Source organism: Camelus bactrianus, chromosome 6 (assembly GCF_048773025.1).
Source record: "Camelus bactrianus isolate YW-2024 breed Bactrian camel chromosome 6, ASM4877302v1, whole genome shotgun sequence".
Classification (NCBI taxonomy): Eukaryota; Metazoa; Chordata; class Mammalia; order Artiodactyla; family Camelidae; genus Camelus; species Camelus bactrianus.
Window position 1 is genome coordinate 28,325,164 of NC_133544.1, and position 11,587 is coordinate 28,336,750.

General features: G+C 50.8%; 1 protein-coding gene across 12 annotated transcripts in view; it reads left to right on the forward strand.

The window, feature by feature from the left end:
- SLC8A3 (solute carrier family 8 member A3) overlaps positions 1 to 2,641 on the forward strand; it is a 141,595-nt gene extending 138,954 nt beyond the window's left edge. For all 12 annotated transcript variants that reach the window (XM_045522163.2, XM_074365324.1, XM_074365326.1 and 9 more), the window contains one exon: positions 525 to 2,641. In XM_045522163.2, coding sequence (XP_045378119.1) covers positions 525 to 901 — 377 coding nt within the window. In that variant the 3' untranslated portion in view covers positions 902 to 2,641. The remainder of the gene's footprint in view (positions 1 to 524) is intronic.
- Positions 2,642 to 11,587: the final 8,946 nt, after the last annotated feature.

Below are 11,587 nucleotides of genomic sequence, written 5' to 3' on the forward strand. Positions count from 1 at the left end.
TTGTTGAGTCCACAGCTCACCCTGCATGTCCCCAGGAGGATTCTCTGCCATGTCTTCTGTCCCCATAAACCCAGCACTTAGTAGCACAGTGCTGAGCCCATGGGTGCCATCACCGTGTGTGTTATGTGAGCAAATGTCCCATGTGATGGGCAATCAGGCACTTACTCCAAGCAGCCTCCCAGGATGTCAAGTTTCCCTGGGGAGATGTTATTGGATAGCAAACTCCCCTTCGTGAAAAAGTAGTCCGAAAGGAACAATAAACCCACTCAGTAAGTATCAGGACTGGAAGGACCCTTGGGAATCTTTCAGACTCAGGCAGATGAGGAAGGGGAGGCTCAGAGAAGTGAGGTGACCTATCCAAGGCCACAAAGCCTATTCATGGCAGCGCTAGGGTAGACCCCAAGACCCCGCCTCTCATTCCCGGGCTCAGCCCGCTGGTCCCAGCTGCTGCTTGGACCTACTCACAGGTCGGCCCTCCACATCTCAGCCTCCCGCCAGCTCCCACTTGTCTCTGCCTCTTCCAGATACGTTTGCCAGCAAAGCAGCCGCCATCCAGGACGTGTACGCAGACGCCTCCATTGGCAACGTCACGGGCAGCAACGCGGTCAACGTCTTTCTGGGCATTGGCCTGGCCTGGTCCGTGGCCGCCATCTACTGGGCCCTTCAGGGACAGGAGTTCCACGTGTCAGCCGGCACGCTGGCCTTCTCCGTCACCCTCTTCACCATCTTCGCGTTCGTCTGCATCAGCGTGCTCTTGTACCGCCGGCGGCCCCACCTGGGCGGGGAGCTGGGCGGCCCTCGTGGCTGCAAGCTGGCCACGACCTGGCTCTTCGTGAGCCTGTGGCTTCTCTACATACTCTTTGCCACGCTGGAGGCTTACTGCTACATCAGGGGGTTCTGAGCCACAGAACCAGGCCTCCCACTGGGCAGGCCCAGGACTCCTAAGAGAAGGGCGCTTCCCTACCCAGAGAAGGGCGCTTCCCTACCCAGTGACCTCTCCCGGATACTCAGCCCTGGAGAGGTAGCATCAGGACCCGAGCCCCAGGAACTTCACCCGACTAGGCCCTGGCAGTGAACTGAAAGGGCAGAGTCAATCAATCCAACAGAAGGGAGGAAACACCCACTTTACAAAGTACTTAACTCAATACAAACCAACAACAGCAACAAATCCACCTCCACCCCATCTTCCCACCACGTCCCTGACCCATAGCAAAGGGCAGACCCTTTTGCCATCTTTTATTTCACCTTCTTCTGAATATTCCTTTGCTTCTACTTTCCTCAGGGGCAGGGTGTCTCCTGTCTGTCAAGTTCAATACATCACCGCTCTCTCACTCAGCCGGCGAGGCGTGAAAATGAGTCTGATCCACGTGGCTGGTTTGGGGTTCTCTTTTCATTGTAATCATGATTGTGGTTGCTTCGTTTCCCCATCAGGTTTTGCTTATTGATTGTTTGTTCGTCTTGTCTTTCCTTTTGGAGGTTAGTGACAGAGGTGCTGTGATGGAGCTCAAGGGTAGAGGCAGGAACTTCCAGACACACACACTCCCACTCACACTGGGTAACAGCTGTCTCTTGCTCTATCCAGGTCCTGTCCGCCATCCCCTTTTTCCTCTGCACTCTTGAGTGGACTGATGGTGTCTGGGTGGCAGTAAGTTTGCACACCCGTGCAGGGCACTAAAGGACAGGGGCTGTGGCAGGAGCAGGAACAGCTTTCTGTCAAACTTCGGTCGAAATCCGGTTTAAAACGAGAAGTCGTTCTCTCCCCTGCCCGGGCCTTTCAGATTCTTTCTGTCTTGTCGTGTCAATGTCTATGTGTTTATCCTTCTGCGGGAAGACCCTCCAAGTGGGAGAGAGGGGACAAAAATAGGAATGGGATGTGATGACCCAGGGCAGCTCGGGAAGCAGGAGGGATCTCTGCCTTCTAGAGCATCTTTGGCTTCGTATCGGAGGCAGGAGAGACGTCCACCTAGTGAGATCTCTAAAGGGGGAGATATTTCACGTCCGCACTTTTGAGAAATGTCAGTTTCACCACCCCTCACTTTCTAACGTGCCAGACTGAGAACTCTGAGTGTATTTCTTGATTTAATGCAAAAACTTAGAGGTATATAAGGAAATGAGGGGCTCCTGTCACCTCTCCTGAACGCTCGGGTCGTATGTGAAAGCATTTTCACAAGACAGGAACTGGAACTCCTCATCTCTCCCACATCCTTGCTTGTTTTTAAACTTCTGGAAGCACTTTTTCCAGCCTGTGGGCTATTTCTTGCCCCAGTAGGAGGAATCTTAGTTGCCATAATCCCACGGAGGCTGGGTTTATTGAAAGAGAGGTTGCTGTGCCCTCCAGACCTTTTCCCAACAAATTTTGAAAGGACCTGGCTTTAAAACACACACACACAAATGACCACCCATATGAAATCACCACAAAACTGCCCACAGATCTTTAGGCTTTCTGCATTGACATAAATACATTTTTTAAAGGAAAAGAAGAAATTAAAATACACCTGTTTAATTTTAAACACATTTTTTAAGAAAAAAAATTAAAAAAGAAACAGTGCTCATGTCACAAGCTATGTTGACAGTTGCTGGTGGAAATGTTGGGTTGGTTTAAAAAAATAATAAAAGCTATACTTATCTCTCTCTAAATACAGCTTGCCTCTCCCCGTGTTTCTTCAGGAAAAAGTCCAAGGGGCCACCTTGGGTTTCTTCTGGAGCTGAGGTGGTTGATGTGAAGGTGTCATCTCCTATTTGTAACTCCTCTTTGTATCTGTCGTCCCCTCAGACGCCAGTGTGCCAAACCCAGGATTTTTGAAGCGAAAAATGCTTTGGGAAATGCCACCTGTCAAAATCTGGACTTTGAGACGCTGGAGGACGTAAGGTGGTGCCGTGGTGATTAAAGGGGAGACAGCTTTAGGTATTAGAAAGGCCTTGTGGGGCAGGAGTCCAGTGAGGCAAACAGGGCCCTGCATTTATTAGCAATAGACACATTCATTCATTCACTCCTCACTCATTCAACAAATGTATTCTGAACAGCTTCGAGGCATGGAGCATTCTGCTGGTACAGTGAAGACTAAGACAGAGTGCCTGACCTCAGGAAGCTCACAGGAGGGGATGACTTCTTTCACCAAAGCTCTTTTGGTTAAAAGAAACAGATACCTATATTAAGCTGACTGAAGAAATGTGGGGCGGCAGTGCGATCCTTCAAAGGAGCGCAAGGCAGGAAGCACAGCGGGCCACAGGGGCCCGAAGGCAATCAGGAACGGAGGCCACTCTCCTCCTCCTCCGACCGCAGTGTCCCCCATCCTTGTTCTTCCCCCCATCAGGCGAAGCCACTTCCCCCCACTCCCAGTCCCAACGTGCTTTTCTTGTCTTGCTCGTGATCCAGCAGAGCCACCCACCCTGACACTGCAGCATGCCCTCGCAGCTCTGGTCCCCTAACTGGAACGTCTCTTTTTTAATCTGACGGCAGATTCTCAATGGAGAAAATGTGGCCAATTCCCCATCCCCAAAGGGTCATTCCCAGAAGGCAGAGTCCTCTGTGAAAGGCTGTGTCGGGCTGGTGGGGGTGCCCTGTGGACTGGTTACTTTGTGTAAGGTGTCCATTCCTGGTCCAGACAGCTCAGGTAAGGAGAGAGGGGCTGGCCACCACATTGTATGTACTATTGCCCTTTCCAGAAGCTAAGAGATGGGAAGAAGCCTATGATCATATGAACCATCAAGGTGCAAATAACAATTACAGCCCCATGGTCAGTGGTGGAAGAGGTGTAGACAGAGCGCCGTGGGAACCCGGTGGAACAGAACACTAAGTCAGGCTGGAAGAAGTGGGAAAGGCTTCACCGAGAATGCCACATTTAGGTAGGATCTTGAAGGACGAATATATGGTGATTTACCTCGGTGAGGGGGCTTGGTGGTGAAGAACAGATGAGGAACAGGATGCCCAAAGGCACAAGCATGAAAAAGGGCATGGTGGGGTTACGGGATAACTAACAGTAGTTGGCGTGGCTAGAGAGTAGAGTGCAAAAGGACACAAATCAACACCAAAAACAAAAGCAGTCAGGGAGAAGGGTTTGGCTAAAAGGCTCGTTCCATTTTTTTGCCAACCATGAAGTTGACAATGAAAAATGTCCCTTAGCCAATGAAATAGTAGACGCAGACTCATGAAATCCATTCATACCCAACTCTCCCCATTAGTGAGTCATTTCTGGGTTGTTCAGGTGTTGGGCTTTGTCACAAGAGAAGCTGGGATGAACCGCAGAGAATGCGGAAGAGGACTGAGGAGAGGAGCTGGGGAAGCCGAGGACCTGGGATGAGTCTGTTGCCACCACTAACTGGTTCTGTGGACTTGAGCCGATCTGCATCCTCTGTGGATCAGTTTCCTGAATTACAAATAAGGTTTCCATCCATGCCCTTTGAAGCCCATTACTTCTAGGTTTAACACAGAGATTCTAGGATATATACATGAAAAGTGATGCACGTGTATGTGCATGTAAGTAATTAAACCGCCCGTTGCCCTCATCTGACAGAGCATAGCAGACGTCTTTCTACAGTCCCTGGGCTCCACAGCCTGTGTATTAGTCATTGTGAAAATGACATGGCCAACTGTCATGCACATGCCATTTTTAGCACTTTTTACTGAGAGAGCTACAACTTTCCCATCCCCTCGACTCATTTATTATATAGAGTAATGTCAGCTGCTGTAACAAAAAACCCTTAGCAAAATGAAATTTTCACACTCATGTGCTAACCCAGTGAGAATGTTCCTGGTCAGCAGGTGGCTTCCTTCCATGTGATGATTCAGGAACTCGGTTTTCTTCCATTTTGCAATGTGGCCACTCTCGGAGGCCTTGGTGTCCTCTTCGTCCAGTGGCTGATGGGAAGGAAGTTAGGAAATACAAGCACACTTCTCACTGCCTTGGCTCCGAAGTGATAACCATCGCCTTTGCTCATATTCCATTCATAAAAGTTCATCACCTTAACCCACTCGAATGCAGAGGACACTGGGAAATATAGTCATGACCAGGCAGCCACTTCCCAGTGACCACTCTATCCCACAAAAAGACGAATTTTTTATGAATGGCTGCCTCTGTCACAACCCCTCTGTGATTAAAGGTAGATATTTTTAGTATCAATGGCCAAACGCAATCTGACCTATGTCTATGTGGAGTCTTGTGGTTTACAAAAACCTTTCATATGCATGGGCTTGAGTTGGTTGAGAGCCACAGAGCTAGGTGTTATTCTCATTTTATCAGTGAGGTTCCAAGAGGTTAAACGATTGGCCAGGAGCACACAGAGAGTAAGAGGCGGGTCAGAGACACAAGTCTTGTAATTCCAAATCAGAATGTCGTGGCCTCCCATGATCCACACCAGAACAAAGGATGAGGTGACCACCCCCCTCCAGCCCAGGAGGCTGCTGTCCCAGTGAGAGGCCCCGGGAGACAGCCAGGGTCTGGGAGGAACACAGGAGAAGCCAGATGCCACTGACCCCCTCACCCTCCTTCAGTTTCCTTCACCTCCCTTTGTCTCCATCCTTACTGAGCAAGAATGCCCTCTGGGGGCAGCTGAATGGACTCATGTTCCAGAAAAGCCAAATTTCCAAAAGAAAAATTTCCTTGTGATAAAGTGATTTGGGGTAAGGAGTCTAATTACTCACAATTAATGATGGAGTGTTACCTGGTCCCAGGGAGGGAGGTGATTCAAAAGACATCTTGGGAAAGGACTCCTGGAAAGCTGCCCTAGGAGGCAGGCCATATGACCTTTATGACATGTGCAGCAGAGAACAGGGGGACCAAACTGTCTTTATAAGAAATGAGATTAGCCCTTACTCATCAGCTTGAAGGAAATTCATCATTCTTTCTCAAGAATCTGGAAAGAAGGTGACCCAAGTTTAACGAGTCTGATGCTTCAGAATCCTTAGATTCTGATTCCTAATCTTAGTCTTTTCTGCTGTATCTCAGGTTCATCCCAACATCTACATCAGCTGAAACATAATAGGAGCTGGTCGTCACTCTGTGGTCTCCCCAGTCACCTTTACTATAAGTGCAGAGTCCATGAATGGCATAGCGACGTAATTCACCCTTCTGCTACGATCAGTGCCGCTGGCAGACTCCACTTCTCTCTCCATGACTGTGGGGCAGGAGTTAAAACCTGGTGGCCAGCAGGCTTGATATGTTTGATCCATGAAGTGTCTTTTTAATGGGATAATTGTCAGTGTTTTAAACTGGAAACATTTGGTGTGATAATCTGGATTTCTGCCTCTCCGGCTATGGTGGGTGGGCGTTCCCATGTGGCAACAATCCAACGGAGCTGATCAGTGGTCACCCTGTGGAGACACGGCTCACGTTCTCCACTCACCAGTGTCTTTACCTGGCCCGCCGCTCTCATTCACGGGACCTTCCTGGTCCCTGGAGACATGTGACACCAGCTATGGGGTCAAGGCTTGAGGTTTTGCATTTTGGCCTTTCATGTGTTGGTGCTAACCTTCAGGATTCTGTGGGGTTTGATTCCCAGTTCTACCATTCTCACCTTTTGCGAGGTTTTAAACAAGTGACTTTAAGCTCCCTGAGCCTCAGTTTCTCCAATCCAAACATGCAGTTGTTGCAAAAGTTAAACGACTCATTTTTCAAGGCAATTACTGTCGTGCCCTGTACCTAGCATATACCCTGGGAATATTCCTTTCGCCTCACAATATTAGTTTGTGATAAAATCCCTTACAGCTTGTGCCATCGGGGTTGAAGAGCCTGGCAGTGTTCCAGAAGGGAAGACGGATGGCCCCAGGCCACCACATCCAACATGCCGTCCCTCTGTAGGTTGGTCCAGGCAGGCTCCAGAAAAGTGGAGAGAAGCTCCCCACAGTCTTGCTTCCAGAGCAGGAGCAGGCCTCTACCTGCTGGGTCTGCAAGAGGCACAGAGATTGAGACTTAGAGGGATGGCCAAGGGGAACAAGCACCCCCAGGTCAAGAAAGCCCCTTAGCACATTGGAGAGGAGAGGCAGATGTGTTTGGCATCAAAGAAAGTGACACAGAAAAGGGCAACAGGCCATATAGGGTTTTCCATGTTAGTAATTCTGTGAGTCATGGTGGACAGAAAAATCTGTGGGCTTGCAGATGGAGGTGAAGCTTTGGAAGATGCCATGTAGTCTGTCCAAGGTCATCCAGCAAGTGGCAGAGCTGGACTTAACTACCTAGGTCAACCAGAGCTCAAGGTCACTGCTTATTACCTTCATATGCACCTGTTGGGTATGTAAGACAAGCATTGTTTACAAGTAGGATGACTTGTCTGGGTTTCCCCAGGACTTTCCTGGTTTTAGCACTGAAATTCCCATGTTTTAGGAAGCCCCTAAGTCCTAGGGATGGTTGGTCACCCTAAAATCTTATGACCGTCTTACACAATAAGGAACCTCACAGAGGCACCTTATGTTAACCTGCCTACCATCGCCCTGTGTAGCAGGGACTCCCCTCTGTGCTACGTGGACATTGCCATCCCGAGCAACAACAAGGGAGCTCACTCAGTGGGTCTGATGTAGGGGATGCTTGCCCAGGAGGTTCTGCACATGTGCGGCACCATCTCCCGGAAACATCCTTGGGAGGTCATGCCTGAGCTCTGCTTCCACAGAGATCCTGAAGAGATTGAAAAGGAAGAGCAGGCTGCAGCTGAAGATTGTGACCAAGGAGGAATTTCAGGGTGAATGGATGGCTCCAGCTCCTGAGTTCATTGCTACTCCACCTGAGGTGGCAGACTGGGCAGAAGGCGAGCAGTTGCCCTCTGTGCCTGTCCAGCGGTTCCCTACAGAAGACTGGAGTGCTCAGCCCCTCGGGACTTTGGTGGGGGGATTCTCTCTTTTCCCAGAATTGGTAATTAAGGGCCAAAACTGAGAAAAAAGGAGAGGCTTAGTATCATATATCCTAAAGCACAACAGATACCCTCCCCAAAGATAGCACGACACTTAAAATAACTCTGTAACTAACCACCCTTCCCCATCCCTATCTATTAAAAAAGGTTAGGGGAGAGAGAGGAGAGAGGTAGACAAGAATCACTGGGTTGCTTGCTCTCCTCCTTGAAGCTGAAAAAGGAGGGAGGCTCAGAGAATTGTTTCTGGGGAGTTAGGCCAGCTGCAGGCCCGACATCCCATTTCCCAGTTGGACATCTGTGATGCAGCAGACTTGCTGACCAGTGTCCTCTACCCAGTGAGGCAAAGTAGGGGTGAAGTGGCTGAGAGGCAGAGCTGAGAGAGGAGGGAGGTGTGGATCAACCTGCACCACCACCAACCGGTACGGCAAGGATGTGAGTTTCCCACGGATGAATGGAGGCCCTAGAAGGGAGCCGGGTGTGACCATAATTCAGGTATAAAACCCAAGGCAGAGTCCTCAGAACAAAGTGGACATGGGCTATATTGGTGTGGGGAAGTGTGGAGAGGTCAAGCCAGAGCTGGACTTCCCACATAAAGGCCCTGTGCAGTGGGGAAGACCCACCCAGAACCAGCACGGGCCCCATACAAAGGCCAGAGTTCGGGCCCCTGTCGTACAGGGGCCAGCCGTGCCAGTCTGGGAAGTGGCCACAATGAACAGAGAGGGCTCAACTGTGGTCTGTTAAGAGACCCCCATGGTTTTCCTTTCCCTCCCTCTATCCCACCATCTCAGGACAGCTGCGTGAGGATGAAGGGGAGGAGGAACAGTCTCAGAGCCTGGCCATAGCCCCCCTGCTCGCCTCCAAGCCATCGGACTGCCAGCTTACGACTGTGCCGGGGGCAGAGAGGGGAGGATGATCTAAATCCAGCTAGAGGTTGAAGTTTGTACTTGGATGGAACTGAGCTTGTAAATACCTAAAGTAACCAGGAAGTTAGGGGAACTGCCCAAGTTGTCGTGGGGGGGTCCATAGCGCAGAGTAGGAAGATGCAGCAGAGCACAGCTGAAAGCAGTGATTGCACGGGGACAGTTCACATCTGTGCCTCCGGAGGGAAGTGATTCCTCAACCAGCCCAGAGTTACCTGCCCCGCCCAAGTCCTCCAGCACAGCTCGGGGAGCAGGGGGTGGTGAGGGGAGAGCAGTTACTGCAGGGCCTCACTTACCTGAGATGTAGCTTCCAGGTTGGGAAGGGAGGGGACCGGGAGCTCACAGGAGGGAAGGTGCATTCATGGTTACCAAGCTGGAGAACAGTAATTACCATAAATGTGATAGATCTGTCAGAAGTAATAGACATAAAATGCACCATGTAAAACCCCGAAAAGCAAGTCTTTTTCGTTCTTGGGCAATATGAAAATTACAGATTTTAAATCCATATAGAAAACACAAAGATCATCTACATTGTGATCATCTACAAAGTCACCAGAGTTGCTTACCAAATACTTCTAATTCTACATCTGGGCAGTTAACCTGTTGAGCTAGGTGGGACCACGTGATTTGCTTTAGTCATTGAAATGTGTGCAAAGTGACATGTGACTTCCAGGTGGAAGCTTTAAAAGCCAAGGTGCAATTTAGCATGTTCCCCTCCTTTTTTTGCCTCCACAATCATGGAGGATGGCGCTTCCCTCAACCCAGCTCCCCGATGAAGACAAGCGCCCCCTGCTGACATATGATGGGTATGTTGCAGGAATGAGAAGAACACCTTTGTGATTTAGTCACTGGGAGGATGGGTGGGGTCTGTGTTACTGCCGCTTATCCTGGTCTCTCCTGATTCTTGTAAGTCGTTTAGCAATGTGCCCATCACCCAGTGAGGAGACCACATCCAAGTATTCAATGCCACTCCACCACCAAACATGTGGACGATCAGGGTGGCCCTGGTCGAGTGTGCCACATACGGAATCGGGGACCATTAGCTACAGTCAAAGCTTTGGCTGGGAAAACCCCAGGCAAAAGGACCTTCATAGAGCAGCTAAAGGAAGAAGGGGAACAGTGCAGACAGCAAAAGGGCTGAGGCAACTTTGAGGAGGTGTTGGCTGGGGTGACACAAGCGATTATAAGAAATGGGCCAGAGTGCTGGACCAGATCCGACAAGAAATGTCAGGAGATACCTGATTCAAACACTTAGCATGGACATTCAGATGGCAGGCATGTAACCAAGGTCATGACCCTTCGTATCAATTCATGAAAGTCACACAAAGTGTAGTCATGATCCAGGCCATAGGGATGAGGGCTTGATTTGGTGGCACTGCATGAAAAAGGTCAAGTTTCACCTGCCCCCACGTGTACAATGTTAAAAAAAAAAAAAAAAAGGCCAAATGCCACAAAACCAGAAGACCAAGATGCTGGGAAGGTCTTCAATCTCTTTGGTGGGCACACCTGTGGCCATATGGGTCCTTTAGGAACTTGGGAGTAAATGTCCAGATGACCAGCCCGGCTGTCTCTAGGTTTTTCCTCCTAGGGGTCTGGTGCTGCCAGCGTCCCATCCCACCCAGACTCCCTGGGGAACCAGGGATGAATACTAACCTGGAAGCCCCTCCTCTGGCATCTGAAAACACGCCTGGCCCCAGCAGCCGCCATCTCTTGACATCCCGATGGGGCTACAGGCTAGCCCTTTTCCCCTCCCCACATCAGGCTGGGTGTCTCTGCTGGAAGCGAGGTCAACCCCAAAGTGGTCTTGCCTGGACAAAGACCTCCCTTATTTCTCTTCCCCAAATCCCTGAAGCCCATGATAGGCCTCTGCAAATTAGTGGCTTTTAATAAGACCTAAACTGCTCAGAGGAAAAAATGCACTCACAGCTGAATGCAACCGCCTGGGGTTAAGGGGGGAGGAGACCGTGTTCTAGCTGCTCCAGGAAGGCAGCCAGGATTGGGCAGAACCCTGGGCCTGGACTAGAAGATCTGAGGGTGACACCGGCTCTGCCTTTCCCAGCTGGGTGCAACCCAGCAAGTCGCTGAACTCCCGCATCTGCATCCACCCCTGTGAAATGGGGGTGATGCCGCCGGCAGCTCTGGGCTGGGGTGAGTATGAAGTATCTCAGGGCCTGTGGACACAGCGGCACCGCGGGAGGAGGGGGGACCTGTGTGACCACATTCAAGGGCTGAGATCCTTTCCCGGAGAAACTTAGCTGAAGAAAGGCTTAGGGGAGAATTTTTCAAGGGCATTATCTTCTGTTCACCTGCCAAGGACAAGGAATCTGGAGGAGGCTCTGAGAGGCTGATGAGGAAGCCACCGCCAGGGTCAGCTGTGTGTGGAGAGAGAGGGACAAAGGGAGTCGATGCCAGCAACACCAGGAAAAATCAGGGCCACATCTCTGCTGCAGAGTCCACGCCGAAGGCCGCCAGCAACAAGAACCAGACCAGCAGGCTTGACCTGAATACGTGCCACACGGAACTGGGGCACAGACGGCGTGAACCCCACTGGGGGCCTGCTCCCTGTCTGCAGCTGCTTCCCAGCCTGGGCTCTTGTGATCCGGATGACGGCCAGTGTGCCCACGCCTGCCAGCCTGAAGCCACGGAATGGGCCACCCCCAACCCTGCCCCCAAAGCACCACCAGCCACATCCCAACCCTCCAGTGAGGGTCTGTGGGGGCAGCTGTGCCAAGGGCACCACCACTATAGGCGAGGACCCAGGGGATCGATGTCCTCACAGCAAAGCATGGCGTCACCTCATGGCCACTTCTGGGTTCGTCTCCAGTCCA